Source organism: Prionailurus viverrinus, chromosome E2 (assembly GCF_022837055.1).
Source record: "Prionailurus viverrinus isolate Anna chromosome E2, UM_Priviv_1.0, whole genome shotgun sequence".
NCBI classification, from domain to species: Eukaryota; Metazoa; Chordata; class Mammalia; order Carnivora; family Felidae; genus Prionailurus; species Prionailurus viverrinus.
This window is the reverse complement of record NC_062575.1, coordinates 14,559,097-14,581,177: the sequence shown is the minus strand read 5'-3', so window position 1 is coordinate 14,581,177 and position 22,081 is coordinate 14,559,097. Positions and strand designations below refer to the sequence as shown.

The window sequence follows — 22,081 nt, the reverse complement described above, 5'->3', positions numbered from 1 at the left end:
TACAGGATATACTCATGGGTTCTTCAGGATCAAAGTCACTTCAGTGTCTCCTCACCACTAACTTTGTATCTAGGGTATTTTTTTGCACTATATCAAATTGTGACCACTGAAACTTTATTTTACAATGATTCCTAAACTTTAAATGTTTGTATTTCTATAAAAGTAATACAAGCAGTTATTTAATGAGTGACAAATAGGTGTCAGGTTCCATGCTCTATTGTGTATGCTTGTCTATCTGTATGTATTTAGTTTCTAATCCTTAGAAACTATTTTATAAAGGAAAAATAAGAGGCAGAGAGTGGTTAATACCATCAACAACATCATCTTTCACATATGTTGAGCACAGTACCAGTGCTTTTATATTCATTAGTTCGTTTGGTCCTCCCTAAACCCTATGCAGCATTGCAGTGACTCTTCCCATTTTACAGCCGAGGAACCTGGAGCCTGGAGCAGTTTTGCTAGTTAAGATAATGGTAGATACTGTATCAAACAAATATGAAGATCTGTACTATCTCAGACATGATAGAAGTCTATTTTGTTGCTTACGTAAAGTCTCAGGGTTACGTATCAGCAGATGGCTCTCTGTCAGCAGAGCATCGGGACCCTGGCTCCTTCCGTCTCATAGCTCTGCCACCCCTAACATGTAGCCTGCAAGGCCGCAACCCCACATTTGTCATGCGGGCAGAAGGGGAAAGAGCATGGAGAGACGTGCACAAAAGATCTTTTATAGGAGTTGGTCCTATATAGGTGGCACGCATCACGCTCATTCACATCCCACAGCCGCAAGATTGGCTGGGAAATGCAGTCTAGTTGTGAGCACAGGAGGAAGAGGGAGTGGGGTCAGTGAATAGCAAACCCGACCCTGCCACATCTGTTAAGTAACTTGGCAAGGTCATACAGCTGGTAAATGTTAGTGAGCACTGGGTTACTAGGACTCTGTAGCCTGGAAAGGGAAGGTTTTGTGCTGCCCTTCACCAAGGAGCAAATCCAACCTACAGCCAACTCAGATCTCAGCCCAGCCCAGCCTTGACGTGGGAGGCAAATGCCCGGTTGCTACTGAGAGCTTCCTACTGTATTGTTCATCCCCACATTCATTAGAGTAACCATGGCCTAAATGGGATGATGCGCAAGGTAAATAGAGACATTAGTGTCATCTGAGATGGAATATACATAAGAACACAAGTTAAATGAAAAAACCAGTCACATGACTGCCATGAAATGAAAAATGGCACAGCTACTATGTTGCATTGTCTTTTGCATTTTGAAAAAAGGGTCACTTCTGGGAGGAAAAAATGTGCGATACTTATTAAATTGATACTGTGTCCATAATTTATCCAGTGTGAATTTCCCTTACATCCTAAGTATTGTGTCTTATGGATGCCACCATAGAAAAGGACCTTTAGTTCTGATACAAAATGGATAAGGTTTCCCTGAGTGTAATAATAATTTCTAACAAATTTAACCAAAGTGTATTTGAGGCCACCACCTTCCCACCATCCCAGATTTGAAATAGTAAAGTACATCGCAGCCAGCTAAGTAAGTGTTATATGAGGTGCTGCATCAGAGTGGACAATTTTGAGGGCTGTGCAATGGCAGAGAAGGACATGGTGAGTTGCTTCTTATGGGAATATTTTGCACTCTCTGCGTATTTAGTGCTGATGCCTCATTGCATCTCTCTTTCAATTTATTATGTTACCTACTTGAGACAAATTTGAATAACTAGCTATTGCCCTTAGTCATTGCTGAGCTTAGCAAATACATAAAAAGTAAACCATAGTCCCAAGAGTGTTCACTATTCCCCAGTGTAATTAGAAGGAAAACTAGGTGAAGCTCTATTATAAATTTTCTCCTCGCCAAGGAATTGGACTGCAAGGGTAAGGTAATCAAAAAGTCTCAGGGTTTTGTCCCAAATGACTTGCTGGATTCTGCAGACACATGAAGGTGCTCTTTTGTCAGGGGGAGAAGAATGACATGTATGTTCTTGAAAACGGAGGAGCTTGTGCCTTCTACAAAATCTGAGTAAAGTATTGCTGTTACCCGAAAAATAAAAAGGCAATCTGTGCATTTCCTCGGAGAGGAAAACAATTGCCTTTGAATTGAATTCCCTTTGAATTCCCTTTGAATTCCCTTTGAATTACCTCAAACACCTTTAAGTTATCACTAACGTGTGTCAGTTGCTTCTTAAGCAAGGTAAATTTTAAACCCATTCTGCATAGCGCTGGGAATACAGGTAGCAATCACTGTCATTTATAAGCACTATTCTAAGAGTTACAAAAGTTAATTTCATTTTCAAAGCACTCTGAGAAGTTAGTAGTTCTTACCCTTTACAGATGGAGACACTGGGGAACAGAGAGGCAAGCACGTTTTCTAAGGTCACACAGCTAGGAAGTCAGTGGTAAAGCTGGGATTTGAGCCCAGGCTATTTGGCTTCTGAGTCCCTGGCCATAATCACTTTCTACATGGTCTCTTTAGAAAGAATGAAGGGTGAAGCATGAATTCTATGACCAGGGAACTTAAAACAGAGTGAGGGAGAATGGGAAATGAATGTAAAAAGATGAATAAAATATCAAGCAACAATTAGTTATATATCTCTTTTGGTCCATCATCCATCTTCTCTTGGAAGAAGTGGTGATTTTCCTTTGCAAAGACCCCTGACTCTATTCTATATATACTCTTGATTCCCTCTTCTTTGCTTCTCAGGAGGTAACCTAAGCTGGTGGACACACCACACCCACCCAGACCCCATTCCCTTGGTTACCTAGCTCTGTTCTCTTATTACAACAAACATATGGGCCCAGCACTGAGTATGCATTATGTCATTTAATATAAATATACTGGGTCTCCTCTACCATACTTCCCACAGCTTTGTCTCCCCCACTCTCCCTCCTCACCACTAATCCTCTCAAAATCGGAATCTCGAATTGTCAACCACTATTTCTTCCACACCCACGCACTCCCTAAACATTTGGACTCTGGATTCTACCGTCACACTCCATTGCAGTTACTTTCTTCTTCAAGGGCAAGGCTGGCCTCTAATGAAAAATAAAAAATCTGTAACATTTTCTCAGAGTGTATTCCCCATGAACTCTTACCACAGTTAACCCCTTCTGGAAATTCTCCTCCTTCTTCTAGGTTCCTGACATTCCCCACATGCCTTTCTGAACATTTCTTCATGATCTCCTATGCTCTTTTTTCTCTAATACTTGGAGTGTAGGTTGAAGGTAGTACATAGAGAGAGAGAACGTGCTGTCCACCAATTCAGGTGCAGCACTGGCAAGGAATAGAGAGCTGTGTGGCTACAGCACAGGCTCACTGCACAGACACCAGGGGAGGTGGGAGTGGGAGCGATGGACCGAGTCAGGTGTGGAGGACTCTGAATGCCAGGCATGAACTTTTCATACACACACATCTAGTGTGCAAGCAAATATGGACAATGGCACTAGTGTATAGGAATAAAACTTGTCTATAGTAAAACACTTGCTTACATTAAGCATCCCCAAACGGTAGAGTTTGAGATGAAGGTATCCCAGTAGAATGAAATCTAATAGCACAATAAAGAGCATCCTTGTCGTCTGGAATCCACAGTGATGTCGCATTCATATTCTCCAGGCTACACTATAGATGTAGGCTTAGGTAGCTCTTGTGCCTCTATTCTGACTGCTTATTTTTCAGTATGCCGCTCATTCTCAGCTTTCTCATGCATAGAAGAGAAATACCTGCCTTCCCTCAGTTACCTTATAGAATATCAGAAAGAGGTATTTTAAGGTTCTTTTTCAGTAGATATAATTACAATCAGTATTTATAACACGGCTATAATACATGTGACTAACTCTGTTTTAAAGAGGATACTAAAAGCACAAAGTGACTTCTGGATCGGGATTCCTACCTTCAGACCTTCAAGGCAGAAGACTATTCATTTCTCCCCTGGAGTTTTTCTCTGGCTTTACTTCCTGTAACTGTCTATGTGTTGGTATTAAACAGTACAGCCACATGCTTCTCTGAAAATAAATATGATGTCCATGCTGTATCTTTGCATTCTCGGCTTTTTATTGATATAGGCAATACTCTCCAACAAAGGCAGCATTGATGCTCTCTTCAGCGTGGGCCCTCCAACTTCGGCTTTGGGGGCCTGCTTTGTTTTCAGCCCCAAGGAAGGCATCATCGAACCAAGTGGAGTCCAGGCGGTCCAGATCTCTTTCAGTTCTTCCATTCTGGGGCACTTTGAAGAAGAGTTCCTGGTCAATGTCAATGGGTCCCCTGAGCCTGTGAAACTGACCATTAGGTAAGATATATCTATAACTAATGTGGAAGCTAACCGAAGCTTTTATCTACTGCTTTCTTAAACTTCAAAACCAGATTGTGTCTTGGATGTCCATAACTGTCTTTGTTGATGGGAATACATTAAAATAATGGAGTGTTTTATAATTCCATGAGTGTTTACCTACTGAACACATGTAACTTATTATTGTCATATGGATACAGATGCTGTTCGGGGATCTAGTTTGTCTAGAAGCTATAACTTTATAACATAAGCACTTAAACCTAGTTATGCTCTCTGTTTTAGGATATTTAGGGAAAATAAATCATTACAGTAACACCTGGATAAAATCGTATTCTTGACTAGGCTTTCGCTATTATCACAGTTTCTCTAAACTTTCATCTTTCATATTTATTTTAAGGAAATTCTTTAAATGCTCTTACCTATGATACCTTTGGGTATTGTAAAAGAATCTACTTATAGCATCAGTCAGCCACGGCTAGAAATGTGCAGCTTTTCTGCTAGAAGTCCTTTGATGGCTTTTCCAGCTGTTTGTGATAATTGCAAGTCATTAATAGCAGAGTTTGTCCTCAGGTTTTAAAAAGAAGTTCTCTCTGACCAACCCATTGGGCAGATCCACAACTTTAGTTCCTGGTGCTTAGAAAGATCCTATCTTCAGAACACATTGCAGATCCCGTCTGGATTTTCACAGCAACAGGTTGTTAATTACCATGGCAGTCTCTCTTATTATGGTTATTGCTTGCAGGCCCTCCTTCCCTCTACAGCTAAGATCTCCCTTGGGGTCTGAGGATAACATAGAAAAGAGACACAGACACATATGGCCTGAAGGATCCTAAGAAAATTTATTGGTCTCAAGATAGCTACTGGAAATTCAGATTCCTAACATCAGCTTTAAAGTTATTACCACTTCTTTCAATTCTTCCACCTAAGCATCCCTGTTATGGGGTGAATTATGTCCTCCCGAATTCATATATATTGATATCCTAATACCCAGTACTTAAGAATGTGACTGCACTTGGAGATAGGACTTTTAAAGAAGTAATTAAGGTAAGATGAGGTCATATGGGTGGGTCCTAATACAGTGTGACTGGTGTCTTTATAAGAACAAGTACACGGAGAGGAAGAGACCATGTAAACACATAAAAGATGGCCATCTAGGGGCGCCTGGGTGGCGCAGTCGGTTAAGCGTCCGACTTCAGCCAGGTCACGATCTCGCGGTCCGTGAGTTCGAGCCCCGCGTCGGGCTCTGGGCTGATGGCTCAGAGCCTGGAGCCTGTTTCCGATTCTGTGTCTCCCTCTCTCTCTGCCCCTCCCCCGTTCATGCTCTGTCTCTCTCTGTCCCAAAAATAAATAAATGTTGAAAAAAAAAATTAAAAAAAAAAAAAAAAAAAAAGATGGCCATCTACAACCTGACAAGGGAGTCCCTCAGAAGAAACTAACCCTGCTAACACATTGATCTTGGACTTCCAGCCTATAGAGCTATGAGGAAATAAATTTCTGTTGTTTAAGCCACTCCATCTGTGGTATTTTATTATGGCAGCCCTAGCAAACTAATACAACCTCTCACAAATAAGGAGAGAGAATGTATGTGTTTCAAGGGTTCTGCGGCGTGGCTGAGACAGCCTGCCATAATCAGAAACTTTACTGAAGTCTTAAGGTGTATCTAGAACATTCAGAAGTCATTTATGTTTTCTTCTGTAACACACCTGTGTTTGTGACAAAAGAGAAGAAAAATCACTGTTGCTTTCCAAATATTTGAATAACATTGACTCTTCAAGAAGATGCACCAGAAAATGAAGGACGACAGGAGTACCTTTTTATATCACATGAACTCCAGTTCATCTCCCACTTCAATAACAATTCACATCTCCTGACAAGCATTGGAGGGGGTGATCTGGAGAAGCAGGAAGAGCAAACTTGCGAATGCAACCTTCGTCTCCCTTTCAGAGATTTTCTGATCCTTGAGAGTCCTCAGTAAATTCCAGCAGATCAGCTCTTCACAGCTCTATTTGAATAAGGTTTTCTGACTTCATGGCTTCAAGAGTTATCACTCAGAATCATGAGTACCTTCCACAATATCCAGCATCATTGATGGGCCTCCATCCCAAATGGGGAAGACAAAACCTTAAAGCTTTGCTCTTATAAACATTTAAGATCAAAATGATCGCCCTATCTCAGGGTAAAAGAGTATAGGATATTAAAGGACCATAATTTTACTCTTCATATAGGGGAAAGGAAAATACTGGCCAAGACAGGTTGAACAAAAAAGCCCAACCCCATTTCATCTGGCCCCTCCCTAATTAAGTACAGCCTAATAATACTGCATTTACACACACACACACACACACACACACACACACACACTGCTACTCTATTAGGAATAAATGTGTATTTTGGATATTCACTTAATAAACTTACTGAGCACCTTCCACATGCAAGGTTATATACTAGGGACAGTGACTGGCAAATTTGAGTTTGTTAGACATTCCTGTGTCCTAAGACCTACTGTCTTTTTTTTTTTTTAATTAATTAATTTTTTGAGAGAGAGAGAATGCAAGCAGTGGAGGGGCAGAGAGAGATGGAGACACAGAATTCGAAGCAAGCTCCAGGCTCTGAGCTGTCAGCACAGAGCCTGATGCAGGGCTCAAACTCACGGACCACAAGATCACGACCTGAGCCGAAGTTGGACGCTTAACTGACTGAGCCACCCCAGGCACCCCTAAGTCCTACTGTCTTAACCTGTGACTCTGTGAATTATTTTTCCAAATTCAAGATGTAATTGCCCATTCTCTAAAATATTCCCTAAACTAACTAAAAAATGTAGTAAAAGAAGTGACATTAATTAAAAATTAAAGAGCTACACTAAGAAAATATCCATTTAACATAAAGGGAGGCAATAATGGAGGAATAGAAGGATAAAAAAGGCACAAAGACATATAAAAAACAAATAGTAAAGTGGAAGACATGAATCCTACTTTATCAGTAATTACATCAAGTATAAATATATTTAACACTTTAATTAAAAGGCAGAGATTGGTAGAATGGATTTTTTTAAACCCACAAAACACAATCCAACTATATGCTGTCTACAAGAGACACATTTTAAATCCAAAAATATGAATAAGTTGAAACTAAAAGGATAGAAAAAGATACACTATGCAAACAGTAACCAAAAGAAAGCTGTACTAATATCACACAAAACAGACTTTAAAACAAAAATTGTTATTTGAGACAAAGAGGGACATTTTATAATAATGAAAGAGTCAAGCCATCAAGGAAATACAACAATTAAATTTTTTTTTCAACGTTTATTTATTTTTGGGACAGAGAGAGACAGAGCATGAACGGGGGAGGGGCAGAGAGAGAGGGAGACACAGAATCGGAAATAGGCTCCAGGCTCTGAGCCATCAGCCCAGAACCCGACGCGGGGCTCGAACTCAGGGACTGCGAGATCATGACCTGGCTGAAGTCGGACGCTTAACTGACTGCGCCACCCAGGCGCCCCGGAAATACAACAATTATAAACATAAAGGCATCTAGCAGCAGAGCCCCCAAATATGTGAAGAATAGACTGACAGAAGCAAAGGGAGAAATGGGAATATGGTGATTGCTCAGGGTTGGGGGTGTGGGACAGAGCATGATAGCTAAAGGCCATGGTGTTTCTTTTCAAAATGATGAAAATGTTCTAGAATTGACTGTGGTGATGGTTGCACATATCTGTGAATATACAAAAGCCATTGATTTATACACTTTAAGTGGGTGAATTATATGGCACGTGAATTACATTTCAAAGACGCTGTGATTGTTAATTTCAGGAGTCTATAACATTGGATGATGGTTAGTTCCTTCATTACCTAGGTGAATTTTTAAAATGTCTGATCTCTTCTCCTGAAGATCCCAACTAGTAGTACACATCACTAGCAATGCCTGAATAGGTTAGGGTGCACTGGGGTTTTCCACTGTGAATAATAGGATTTAGGAATCTCCCAGGAACCTACTCACAAGCAAACTTGGACTAGTTAATACTTCAACTGCTCTGTGGAGGATAAGTCTCTCATTTTATCCTCTGGACATTACATTCACCCCAACTGCTATACCAGTCTCTTATTTTGGATGTTATTCCTGTTTTTTTTTTTTTCAAAGGGAAGGAAAATCTGATTGGGGAAAGAATGTTTGCGTGCATCCAAAAATGAATCACAAATTTCTAAGAGAAATATTTTTTTTAATTTAAAATTTGTGTTTTTTTGGGTATAACTGACACACAATGTTAACATTATTTCAGGTGAACAACATAGTTCGACAGGATTATACATTATGTTGTGCTCACCACAAGTGCAGCTACCATCTGTCACCATCAACACTATCACAATACCATTGACTGTACCTTTTATTCCCATGACTTACTCATTCTATAACTGGAAGCATGTATCTCCTATTCCTCTTCACCCATTTTGCCCAGCCCCTAACCCCCCCGCCCTCTGGCAGCCATCACTTTGTTCTAAGAGAAGTATCCTTATCTAAATCACATTTGTCCAAAAGTGTTCTTGCGCTTCAAACCATGAATAATCGTTTTTGAAAACCTGGTAAATATCTGGTATCCCAAATATATGTCTAATGTATAATTATAATATATTTCCAGCTCCACACATTAATATTGACTTTACTTATGACTTGTCCAGAAATACTTTCTTAGCCCTTGTGGCCTAAGAAATCTCTGTAGAGTTAATATGATGGATTATGGACTTTTGTTTCTTATTATTTTATTGTCAGGTACTCTTCTTTCCTCAATACCACATAATTTTGGCTAGTCTGCCTTGAAAGGTCAGAACAGTTATCATACTTTTGCTTTTTCTATTTACTCCTCTAACTACATGACACAGTACTTTAAGTGGTTGGATTAACAACACTGTAAAGTTAATGTGACTTAAAAAAAATTACCCGTGAGTAGTTTTGTTGCCTCCAATTTTTACGTATGTAATTTCATAAAGTGTTAACCATAACATAGATATATTTTGTATTCAACTTGTTTCACCTAACATATCATACTTCAGTCTTCCTATCTCTTGTCTTTAAAATTACAATTGATCCTGAACAACACAGGCTTGAACTACACGTGTCCTTTTACATGTGAATAATTTTTGATAAATACAGTGAAGTAAAACTTGTATTTTTTTCTTCCTTCTGATTAAAAAATTTTTTTTAATGTTTATTTATTTTTGAAAGAGAGACAGACAGTGAGTAGGGGAGGGGCAGAGAGAGAGGGAGACACAGAATCCGAAACAGACTCCAGGCTCTGAGCTGTCAGCACAGGGCCTGACATGGGGCTTGAACTCACAAACTGTGAGATCGTGACCTGAGCCAAAGTCGGGCGCTTAACCGACTAAGCCACCTAGGTGCTCCTCTTACTTCTGAGTTTCTTAATAACATTTTCTTTCCTGTAGCTTACTTTATTATAGGAATACAGTATATAATACATATATAAAATATGTTTTAATTGTCTCTTCATGTTATCAGTAAGGCTTCTGGTCAAGAATAGGCTATTAGTAGTTAAGTTTGGGAGATATATCAGAAGCTATACATGGATTTTCAACTGCACAGGGGGTCAGCACCCCTAACCTCTGCATTATTCAAGGGTCAACAGTATAATTTTAACAGACCACTGCATTGATGGAGGGTACAAATTTGCAGAGACGATTTGAATATTCAGAATCCCTTGTAGAATGAATGCAGCCATATCCAATTCCAGTTGGTATTTGGCCACAGTTCCCTTAGTTATATGAACAGATGTGATTTAATTCTAGTTCTTTCTACATCTGCACCTGTTAAACAACTGCTTTGTACAATTTTGTGAGCTTCTTTCTTACTTTCTTTAGCATTTGTGCATTTCCATCCCTTTGATCTCTTTGTTACTTGGCCTCACGAAACCTCTTTTACAAGTCAAGTATCTATCCTATAGGCTTGTTTGACTTCATTCTCAACTGGATCCTAATTCTTTGCCAAGTACTAGCCACTCCTTTTGAAACTACTTTGGATCATTCGCATGAAATAGAATAGCTGGTCCTGAGAAAGGCTTTTAGGATTGAAATTTGCTTTTAGAATTGAGTCTTTGATGGGATGGCTCCTCCCAGACTTGCAACAGCCCCTGCCCACATTAGGTCAGACGTACAGCAGCCCAAAGTACCACCAGGGCACGGACGCATTCAGCACAGTATGGCACACCCACTTCACAAACATCGAGCTGGGTGAATTAGGATGTTCCTGATAAACGCATTTTCTGGTATCTGTATGTCTATAATTTTTAAAAGCTTGGCACATAGATGGGGATTATCTTAGTTCTTACCTAGATTTTAGTGATATGGATCATGGTAAAAATCAAGAATAAGCTAATACATATTTATTAGTCTTCTTTTACTCCTGCATTAAACTTTGTAGCTTAAAACAGTACAAATTTATTATTTTATAGCTCTATGCTTTTGAAGTCCAACATAGGTCTTATTGGGCTAAAATCAAGGTCTTGACTGGACTGTGTTGCTTCCTGGAGGCTCCAGGAGAGAATCCATTTCCTAGCCGTTTCCAGCTTCTTGAAGATGCCCACAGTGTTCTGCTCAGGGTCCCCTTCCTCTTTCTTCATAGCCAGCAATAGCTGGTTAAGTCCTCCTCGCACTGCATTAGTCCAGCCTCCTCTTTGCATCCTTTTGTATTTTTAAAGACACTTTGATTACATGGGGCCCACCAGGATAATCTAGGAAAGTCTCCCTATTTTAAGATCTGTTAATTAGGAACCTTAATTTCTTCTGCAACCTTAATTCCCCTTTATCATGTAATCTAACATATCCACACATTCTGAGGAGTAGCACATAGACATCATTGGGGACCATTATGCTATTTACTGCAGCTGAAGTCAACTAGAAACTGTAGAATCTCTCTACTATTTACTTTAAGCTAGAGAATCACTCCAAGATCATGAGGCCTTGCACTGAGAGAGAAATGAACCAACATTTACAGCAAAGGTCCTTCAAGGTCACCTATACTAGATTGCAGTCTTTTCTTTTATACAGGAGGAAAAGAAACTGGGGGCTATGGGGGTAATGTGACTGGCCAAGATCACAACTAGTTGGTGGTAGGAATTGGAAAAACAGTTTTATAAAAGTTGGGACCAGGAATATTGGTGCCATTGATAGTTTTTAATGCTTATTATTTTAATGCTATAATTTTTGTTTCTTGTCTAAGGATAACTTTTCATGATATGTATCTTATCCATATTAATATTCTGTGTCATTGGTTTGGTGATGTGTCTGCTCTGCCTCATTCATTGGTAGGCATTTGGTGATAAATTAATCACAGCATCATTTGCTAAAACCCAGTGGTTTGAGTCTTGAAAAAGAATTCTAAGAACCACTGTGATAAGACCATCAGCTTGTGGTTTCTTTAAGTGCTAGATTCTGTACTTGACTTAATGCCAGTTTATGGCTTTAATGTTTACTGTCTTCCTAGTTCCTGACTGTTACACTGAATTCACTGGATTCTCTATCCACTCCCCCCAACTTGTATTCCTACTTCCAGAGGCTGTGTCATTGGACCTACCTTCCACTTTAATGTTCCTGCTCTGCACTTTGGCGATGTTTCCTTTGGTGAGTAATTTTTCCATATTAAATTAGAAATTGAGTGGAATTGCCTCTCTACATAGAAGGAGGAAAGTTTACACAAAAGCTCTCTTACCAATTTTTTACGAGTAATAGCAAGAAAGTCTAGAATTGTTCTCTTCTTCCTCTGCAGCAGTGACATTTCAGTGCCATTTCGTAGTTTATATGTGAAAGTTATAACTGTGTCCTGGGCACTAATAGCTGTCAGGCCATGGTTGTCCTTGCTCATTCAGCAGTGGAACAATAGAAAGCCTTAAACTTCACACTGCTATCTGAATGTTCTGAACACTCCATTTTATATGCAGTTTCTGATTTGCCAGTATGTCTACACAACAGCCTCTTCACAGAGATGCTCTCAAGTTTCAAGTGAATTCAGTGGTGGTTTGACTCAGGTGTCCTATCACTCCAAGCTGAAGACTTCTATATTTTTGTGTTGTCTTCTTGCTCAGTTACTTCCCCTGAGTCATTTCCTCCTGTCTCCACCTTTCCAAATAATAACAATGGCAACAGCAGTGGTGGCATTAGCAGTAAAAGTTTCCATTTATTGGTTCTGTCTTATATTCTAATCTTTGCTAAGTGAATCACATTCAGTCCTGCATTTAACCCTTCAAATCCTTTGGGGAGATACTATTTAAGATTCCCCTTTCGGAGCTGGAAGAACTGATCATTCGAACAGTTAAATAACTTCCCATGGTCATATAGCAGTGGCAGAATGAGTATTTCACCTGAGCTCTCTCTAAATCATACACTGTCAACAGGGATGATTTTGCCCCCAAAGGGTCAAAAATTGTTTGCTTGGGGTTGAAGAGTGTAGATCTAACCCACATTTGTGGTCCTCCAAAGTTCAACCCTACCCAATAGAATCTTGTTCCTTAGTATTTAATTTTTCTCATTAGGGAGAAATTAATCTAATTTAAATTATATTTAATTAATTGATTTCACTGAAAATTAATTAATCACAGTGGTTCTTTTTAGGAGGTGATAATAATTTAGGAAAGACTGAGAAACCCTAGCCTGAATCCATAGTCCATAATCCTTTTCATTTTTCTCAGTTGCCTCCCATTTTGACTTTCAGTTCTTTTGCTTCAAGTAGGGCCATCTACTTGGGGAAAATTTTTTCTTTACAAAAAATATCCTTTCTTTGCAAAAAGCTGATTAATAATGTTTTTATCCATTGCTTTAACATTTAACATTTCCTAAATACGGGAAAATCCATATCAGTGGAGTTGAATGTCTGTTTGTTACCATAGAATATGAGAATGGCTAGAGGAATTTTTAGAAATTTGTAGTGCGTGTTTGAGTGATAGAGTTTTCGAAGGAAAGTAAAAGTGACCTACAATTTGAAAATTGTCTGTTGGCCAACTGAGAGAGGCATACTCTCTCAAGGGAAACCGTGACTGATATGCAGTGAGAGGTGAATTACCCAAAGACCTATGCAGTTACCCTCCAACCAGCTCAACTGAGTTCACAGAGAGTTCTGAGCAACTGATGCATGACAGCAACATACCCTCACAGGCATTTAAATATGAGCTCCAACACAGAACATTTGGAAGATATGCCCTGTGTCATATTGCCCTGGAGGGAGAAAAAATAATCCAAATAAAAACCTCAAATCAGTCACTCCAAGAAATATCATACTGATTCATTATCTAGAATCTGCCCTATTGAAAGGTTAATGTAAATACTGTACCAACGATAAGCCAATTTTTGAGCCCTGAGAATATCTGGAACACTTTTATCTAGAATCCAAACATTTAAAAGCATCAAGGCCCCTAATGGTACATTTCAGTGAAATATGGCAAACAGGAGGTGTTCAAAACGCTGTATTTGATATTGGCAAGCTCTGGGTAACACAGTAGATAAAACCATTTATGCATGCTCCAAAGCTAGGTAGGTTTTTTTCCCATTAACATCTTCCATTTGGCCCTCTCTTATCCCTAAGTATATAGGAAAAGCCATTATTGGGTAATTTATTCATTGTTTCCTTGAGCTATAGAGAAAATAATCAACAGTTGTTTCTCATAGTTGGTCCAGCTAGAAGTTTTGGTAACTAGCTTAGATGCAAATTACAAAAAGTTTACTTTTCTTTTGTTGTACAACATCTTACTGAACCATTTGGCAATAACGCAGCTAATAAGAGTGGGAAGACACTACAGAGCCATGACCCAACAGTCCCCAGGTCTGAGACATAAAAACTTATACCACTTAAGTCCACCTTCAAAATTCAGGTTAATTTCTTTTAGTTTGGATATGGATTCCTTAATCTTCCCTGTGGTGTGGCAGGAAATATTAATGAAAAACATAACTTTTTGCTTGCCAACAGGAAATCTAGGGCTATTTCATTTTCAAAACCACTTGGGTCAGTCAATTCAGGCTACTTTGTTGTGCTTCTGGATTCTACAATGTATAGCCAAAGTTAGGAACCATTTTGTGATACAGTTTTAGAATTATTTGATGATAATATTTTTAAGTCCTAAAGCTGGTACTAGAGTTCTTTCATGACTCCTACCCAAAGTGTCATTATTTATTTCTCCAGGAAGATAGGCCTCCTGTCACAAAGAAACATGGTACATTGAAGAGTTATTTATTGGCAACTTCCTAATTATTACCTCACATGTGCAAATACGGCTTTGACTAGGCAGACAAAAGTAAGCATGTGATTGGCTCAGGAATTAAAGACCAATAGGTCTTTCGATAGTTCGATAGTTCGAAATGCAAGAGAAATTAATGGTTACAGGAATAAGCCAGGAATTGAAGGAATTTTTTTAGTTATTTCAGAATGACAGACATATTGTTAAAGTTGGTGATACTGTCCCCATCTTGGCAAAAAGGCACGTTCTTGAAGAGTTGTCTGTTATAGGTTAGTGTTGGAGACATAGCCTTTATTTGCTTAGAGATGCAGATATAGATTAGGCATCAGGGCCTATTGGGATTGATGGTGTTAGATTACTATAAATACCCTAAAGTAGACGACAGGTAATAGTACTGTTGTTTGGTATCTGAAATGTTTAAAGTATGGCTATAAATATTTTGATGGTAGGATTGGATGTTGGATGACATATCGAATAATTAGGTTGATGGAAGCTAGAAGGGTGAAAAAGTCAGATTCTAGAATATAGGTGGTGATGATCTCTGAAAGAGCAGTGAAGCTTTGATAAGTCCTCAGATTCATCAAAGAATACAATGGACCAGGTAACAACTGAGATGCCAGATTATAGACCAAAAGGGCAGAGTGTAAGTATTTGCAAACTCACTGTTTTTTGAGAGGTACAGGAATATGTGGAATGAGAATAGGGAGTTTGGAAGACTCCAGGCATTCAGTGGACCTGACCATTGGGTAATTTGGCCAGAGGAATTAGGGTTTAAGGGCCATAAACATTTTTTAAAAATTACGATAGCTGTCTTCCATGGCCCAGGTATGAACAGGCAGTATTTCACTCAAGAAGAAATTTTTTTTTAATTTTTTTTATTTTTTAATTTTTTTTTTCAACGTTTATTTATTTTTGGGACAGAGAGAGACAGAGCATGAACGGGGGAGGGGCAGAGAGAGAGGGAGACACAGAATCGGAAACAGGCTCCAGGCTCTGAGCCATCAGCCCAGAGCCCGACGCGGGGCTCGAACTCACAGACCGAGAGATCGTGACCTGGCTGAAGTCGGACGCTTAACCGACTGCGCCACCCAGGCGCCCCTCAAGAAGAAATATTTAAATTGATTTTAGGAGGTTGTAAAGTGGGGGCCCAGGGACAATTAATTGTAATTATCCCTTACAACCTTTTTTTTAAGTTTATTTTTATTTATTTTGAGAGAGAGATAGAGAACATGCAGGGGAAGGGCAGAGAGAGAGGGAGACAGAATCCCAAGCAGAAGCCTCACTGTCAGCTCAGAGCCTGATGCAGGGCTCGATCTCATGAACCGTGAGATCATGACCTGAGCCAAAGTCGAGAGGTGGACGCTTAACTGACTGAGCCATCCACGTTCCCCTGTCCCTTACAATCTTAATTATAATGATTATAGAAAGATCTGAGAAAGGTTAGCAGAAGAGATCATTGAAAGCATGAGGGAAGCCTAAAACCAATAGTATTAGGATTTGGTGCAAGCAGAAAGCTAGGAGTAACACTTGTATTATTAATGACCCTTCAGTCTTTAACAAAAGAATACCACTTTCTTTAGGCTTTTTAGCAAGCGATATGGGGTTTACAGGTCATTGTACAAGGAATTGTTCTAGTTAGGAGGTTATAGTTGGCTTTATTCTCAAAAAACCTCAGGGAAATAGTCTGAGCAATAGTTTGGAAGGACCCATCTGAATCTTTATACAAACCACTTCCAGCGTACCCTGTACATTAGAAGAGTGCTGATCCCATAAATGGTCAAGTAAAAATAAACAAGGGTGAGGGACCTACAGTTTCAATAGTCTTTGCTGGGAAAGTTCTGGAAAGCTGAATGCAGCAATACATGATTATTAAATGGACTTTCTAGAAGCTCCTCTGGAATTTCCAAGAAAGTCCTTCAGGTACATTTAAGCAGGCAATTCTTTTTCCATAAGAGATCTCTTCCAAGTAGAGTGGCAGGTAATATGACAAAGGAGACATAAATGCGTTTCCTCCAACAGTCCTACTGTGTAGACAAAGGCTCAGAAATGGGGAGACAAATAGATCAGTCCAAAATATCCCCTGCAGTAATGTAGTAACTAGCAGAGACCAATTGTGTTTTACTGCATTAGGGCTCCAGGTAGAAAGAATAGTGTTTGCATCCCATAGAAATATGCAGATAGAGTGGCCACCTCGGGAATCCAAAATCAGAGCTCAGTTTATTGCCTGCCAGGCAAGGAGGATCCACATCTCTTAGAAAAGGAACAGGAGTCTCACTGAACTGAACGTAGGAAGGCTGGATTTAACGTGAAAAAGTAGCTTTGTCTAAGGGAGGTAAAAGCCAGTGTGTTAGTCTCTGGCTGGCTCAAAAGCAGATTGTAAAGTCTCTCTCAGGAGATGCTATTATTTGATTTTGTGTCATCGACCCTGGGAGCATGAGCCTCAGACAGGTCCAGGAGGAGTTATATAATATCTTGGCGGGCTCTGGGTCACACAGCAGGGAAAACCACACAGGCTTCTCCTTTCACACGTTGGCAGATAAAAAGAGCAAACATGATTCAATTTTTAAAAAAAATCTGTATTCTGTGTAAAAATTAAATGCAAAGCATACTTCTGGAGAACTACTCACCAAACAGATAATAATAGATGCTGCTTCTTGAGAGGGACCTGGATGAACATCAAGTGATTTGTTTTATGTCTATAGTTGCTACATAGTACGCGTATATAAGTATTCACTGACTGACTGACTGAATGAATGAATGAGTGAATGAAATGCATTCATTGACGGTACAATTGAGGACAATATCAGGGAGAGGTGGAGTTAAGCAAGTGGTGATGAATTGCACAGGCAGTTCATTTAAGTGGTTTGGCAATACTAGCAGAGGTTGAAGTTTCAAGGGAGGCTATAGTGGGGCTTTGATATCTCACCTTACATTTTGTTTTCCAGGTTTCCCTCATACCTTGATATGTTCCCTCAATAATACCTCCTTAGTCCCCATGACCTTCAAACTGCGCGTCCCTGGAGATGGCGATGGCCATAAAAGCATTTCAAGTTGTGAGCAGTATTCAGACAACAAAATACCGTTTTGGAACAAGGACGAAAGACCCGTAACGAAACCAAAAGAATTCACCATCACTCCCAGCAGTGGCACCATTCGCCCCCAAGGATTTGCTGCTATCAGGGTAAAGTGCACAGCCTCCCAGCACATACTCCCAGGCAGCCACGCTCTCAGATAGTTACTAGGATCACAGCTAGGATTTGCTTTATACATCCGTTGTCAGCGTGAGGGAGTGCCTCTAATTCACGTGGAAAAGTGGGCCTATAAGGAAATAAACCACGGAGGCAAAAGAAACCAGATACAAATATATTGGGCACAAGAACTGACACTGCTCCCGTGAATTTCCATCAATCCAGAGGCATTGCCTTCACCAAAACCATAGATTCTAGAGAAATCCAGTGAAACCCCTGCTCTGCATAGATAGTACACTCATCAATATAGATGTAAAAAGATTTAAGAACTCACTGATAATTAGGTGCTCCTTTCCTTCAGAATCTAATTGTTCATACCAATCAATGTCCATATTTGTGCCACAGATGATACCCAATTTATTCAGATTTTTAATACAAATCTGGGCTTCATGGTGAACGTAGATGTGATATCCCTAACAGTGCTTTATATTTAGGCCCACAGTGTGATGCTCTGGGCATGGCCTAGCAGAGCCACCAGCAGAATTATTTCACAGCTCACTGAGAAGGATTTTACTGTCTTCCTTCACCTACTTTTGCTCTTCCAAACAGTTAGGTCTAGCATTACTGAAGGCTGCTAAATTGAAATGATTTTATCTTTTCTGGGAAAGAAAAAAGAGAAGACTTCCATGGCGAAGGTTGGCAATTTTCTCTTTAGTCATGACCTTTGAATGTTTAATTCAGGTATGGTTTTAGGCCCCACATTTGCTTTAAATGTTTCATAATATCTCACTGTGAAGCCGCTCATCCTAAATCTTTTCTGGGAGTCTTTGGCTCTCCCAAGGGCATCTCCGTGGGCCCAGTGAGGCTTATATCACATATCATTGTCACTTCTCAGGTTCCCAGTCTTAGTCCATTTGGGCTGCTATTACAAATACTTGAGGGGCACCTGGGTGGCTCTGTGGGTTAAGTGTCTGACTTGATCTCAGTTCAGGTCTTGATCTCAGGGTTGTGAGTTCAAGCCCCGCATTGGGCTCCATGCTGGGCGTGGAGCCTACTTAACAAAAAATGTTTTTAAAAAAAACCCAAATACTTGAGACTGGGTGGTTTATAAACAACAGAAATTTATTTCTCACGGTTTGGAGGCTGTAAGTCTAAAATCAGGGTGACACATGGTAGAGTTCTGGTGAGGGGCGGCCTGCTGACTTATGTCCTCACATGCGGAGAGGAGCTGTGGGGTCTTTCTCATTAGGGTCCTCATCCTGTTCATGAGAGCTCCACCCTCATGACCTAATCACCCCCAGTGGCCCCACCTCCTAATTCCCACCACACTGGGGGTTAGGATTTCAACATATGAATTTGGGGGGTGGGACACAACCTTTCAGATCATGGCAGTTGCTCACTGTGGCTTTCCCAGGAAGAAGTGCTGTTGCAAAGAATTTATTTTTTACTTCATGCTCAGCCTACACATCACCCACCTTTCCTTTTTTCCCTCTCACACATCGCACAGGAAGGTTTGCGAAGACATAGCACCTGCCTAGCAGCCTTCTGTGAGAGCCACTTGCTCTGCCTTCTAACCAGAGCTCAGAGACAGGAACAGGGGTTAGAGTCACTCCAGGAACCTCTGCATGCTGGGCCAACTGCTTCTCTCCACATCTGACAAATTTTCTTTCCAAATCAGTGGCTCCACCTTCACTTTATTTTCCCTTCAGATTTGGAATAGCTTTCCCCAAGCTTCAATTTTCACTCCTGAACTACATCAACCATGTCTGTGTGGACTCAAATTTGCATCCAGTGATTCCCTTTGCAACCAAAAAAAATTTCTTTAATTAGTCCTTCATACATAATTTATGTACAGAAAAGCTTTAACCTATGCTATAAGCTGTTCTCTAGACTTACAAGTATCTCTTCCACTACAAATCATTTTTAAGCAATTAAAAACTGTGACAGGACCTCAACAGCTAAATGTAAAATTTCACAATAATAAATAAAAATCAGAGGATAGAATATACTGGGCACATACTGTCCTTGAATAGACCTTTCTTTGGAGCTTCCCATTTTCTGTTCTAATAATGAATATGGTGGACAGTGGGGAGACAAGATTTTGATTAAAAAAAAAAGACTAGTTGATTTCTTAGGCCCTTTTCTGGAACTGACATGGTTTCATGTTCATTTATTTTGCTGTAAGAGAAACTTAGCTGTAGTGTTTTATTGGTGTGTTGAATTTTTGTAATTTCTATAGCCAGGAGGCATAGAGAACAATTTAAATTGAGTAATGAAAGTTTGCTTGTTATGGCTTATCTTTCAGGGTCATTTTTTCCCCCTTATGCAGGTATATGACTTCTTTGATACAGTCTTCTCAGAAATGAGCAAACCTATTGTACTAAAAGCCATTTGGTTTCTAACCTCGCCTTTGAAAAAACTCAGCATGCCCTGACCCCAAAATGTAACTTGTTCAACTGAAAATGTAAAACGCCAAACACCCCATGAAAAGTACTCAGAAGCCATCCTCATCAGTGCTGTCCTCCCCTGGCTCCTTTCTCCGCTGCACAGAGGGAGGGCCGGCCTTGTGGAAGAGCGGCTTTTCACCTTTATCTTTCCAGGTGACCTTATGCTCCAACACCGTGCAGAAATATGAGCTGGCCCTGGTGGTGGACGTGGAGGGCATCGGGGAAGAAGTGCTGGCGCTCCTAATCACAGCCAGGTATCACACTCACCTGCTTTCTCTCCTCCTGCGTCTCCCCTGAGCCACCAGCCAGCAATGGCTGCCTCTCACGGAGGCAGCATGCCTGCAACCAGTTCTCGCTGCATTTGTTCTGCTTTCCTGGGAAAGCAAATCTGATATGGAATCTGATATTCAAATGATAAAGCTTTAAAACAGCAGGCACACACCTCTGGTGCAGATAAGAAAAGGGATGTGTGTGTGTGTGTGTGTGTGTGTGTGTGTGTGTGTGTGTGTTGCGTGCATTTTGCAGTGTTAAGAATAATAGTGCTCCCTAATGGTCTGACTTTCCACGTATGTAACTGAAAGGGTTCTACCAGGAAGAGGTGAACAGTTGCTGTTTTTCTTTACATTTTTTTTAATGTTTATTTTATTTTTGAGAGAGAGAGGCATAGCGTGAGCAGGGGAGGAGCAGAGAGAGAGAGGGAGACAGAATCTGAAGCAGGCTCCAGGCTCTGAGCTATCAGCACAGAGCCCGACGTAGGGCTTGACCTGAGATCATGACCTGAGCCGAAGTTGGATACTTGAAGGACTGAGCCATCCAGGCACCCCATAAGTTGCTGTTTTTGTAATTTTTATCTTTAAATATAGTACTCCAGGGTTATGCCCAGAAAGAGTGGTGCTCACAGGCCTGCAGTGGAAGGTCCATTTAGCAAGACAGTTCTGCACCAGGACACTTACTATGACTTCAATGCAGGCTGCAAGCAGGCCTCCTGAATGAGGCTCTCTAACAACATAAACTCCTCAGCACCGTACCGACCTTCTCTCCATTTTAATAGAGGCAGCAGTGGACTCTCAAGTCAGGTTAAGATTGTGGCTCTGCCATTTGTTGATTGTGTCTCCTTGACCAAGTTGGGGTCTTCCTAAGAGTTGAGTGTGATGCTAATGATGACAGTGATCCTGATTAAATAAATAAAATCGTGGGCCACACTCTTGCCAAAGCAAACAGGTGTCCAGGTCTGGGGCTTTAGACGGTTTGTATGAAAATGCCATCTAAATGAAATTGAGAAACTTACTTAATAAAAGCCTGATAGAGGATTCTAGTCAAGATGGCTGCGTAAGAGGATGCTGGGCTCACCACGCGTCCTGCTGATCACTTAGATTCCACCTACACCTGCCTAAATAACCCAGAAAACCACCAGAGGATTAGCAGAACAGAGTCGCCTGAGCCAAGCGCAGACGAGAGGCCCACGGAAGAGGGTAGGAAGGGCGGCAAGGTGGTGCGCGCTCCACGGACTGGCGTGAGGGAGCCGGGGCAGAGGGGCGGCTCGCCGGCCAAGCAGAGCCCCCGAGTCTGGCTGGCAAAAGCGGAGGGGCCGGGCGGACTGTGTTCCGACAGCAAGCGCGACTTAGCGTCTGGGAGAACATAAGTTAGCAGCTCTGCTCGGAAAGCGGGAAGGCTGGAGGACAAAGGGAGGGAGAGCTGCTGAGCCTCCCTGACGACAGAGCTCAGTTTGGCGGGGAACAAAGGCGCTCACCAGCACCATCTCCCCCGCCCATCCCCCAGCCAAAATCCCAAAGGGAACCAGTTCCTGCCAGGGAACTTGCTCGCTCCGCGCAAACACCCAACTCTGTGCTTCTGCGGAGCCAAACCTCCGGCAGCGGATCTGACTCCCTCCCGCTGCCACAGGGCCCCTCCTGAAGCGGATCACCTAAGGAGA

The 22,081-nt window shown here is 40.9% G+C and overlaps 1 protein-coding gene across 5 annotated transcripts in view; it reads left to right on the top strand.

Moving 5' to 3' along the window:
* The window catches only part of HYDIN (HYDIN axonemal central pair apparatus protein), a 429,838-nt gene that overhangs the window by 189,515 nt on the left and 218,242 nt on the right, over positions 1-22,081 (top strand). For all 5 annotated transcript variants that reach the window (XM_047836101.1, XM_047836099.1, XM_047836098.1 and 2 more), the window contains 4 exons: positions 4,059-4,282; positions 11,843-11,910; positions 17,459-17,694; positions 20,302-20,402. In XM_047836101.1, coding sequence (XP_047692057.1) covers positions 4,059-4,282; positions 11,843-11,910; positions 17,459-17,694; positions 20,302-20,402 — 629 coding nt within the window. The remainder of the gene's footprint in view (positions 1-4,058; positions 4,283-11,842; positions 11,911-17,458; positions 17,695-20,301; positions 20,403-22,081) is intronic.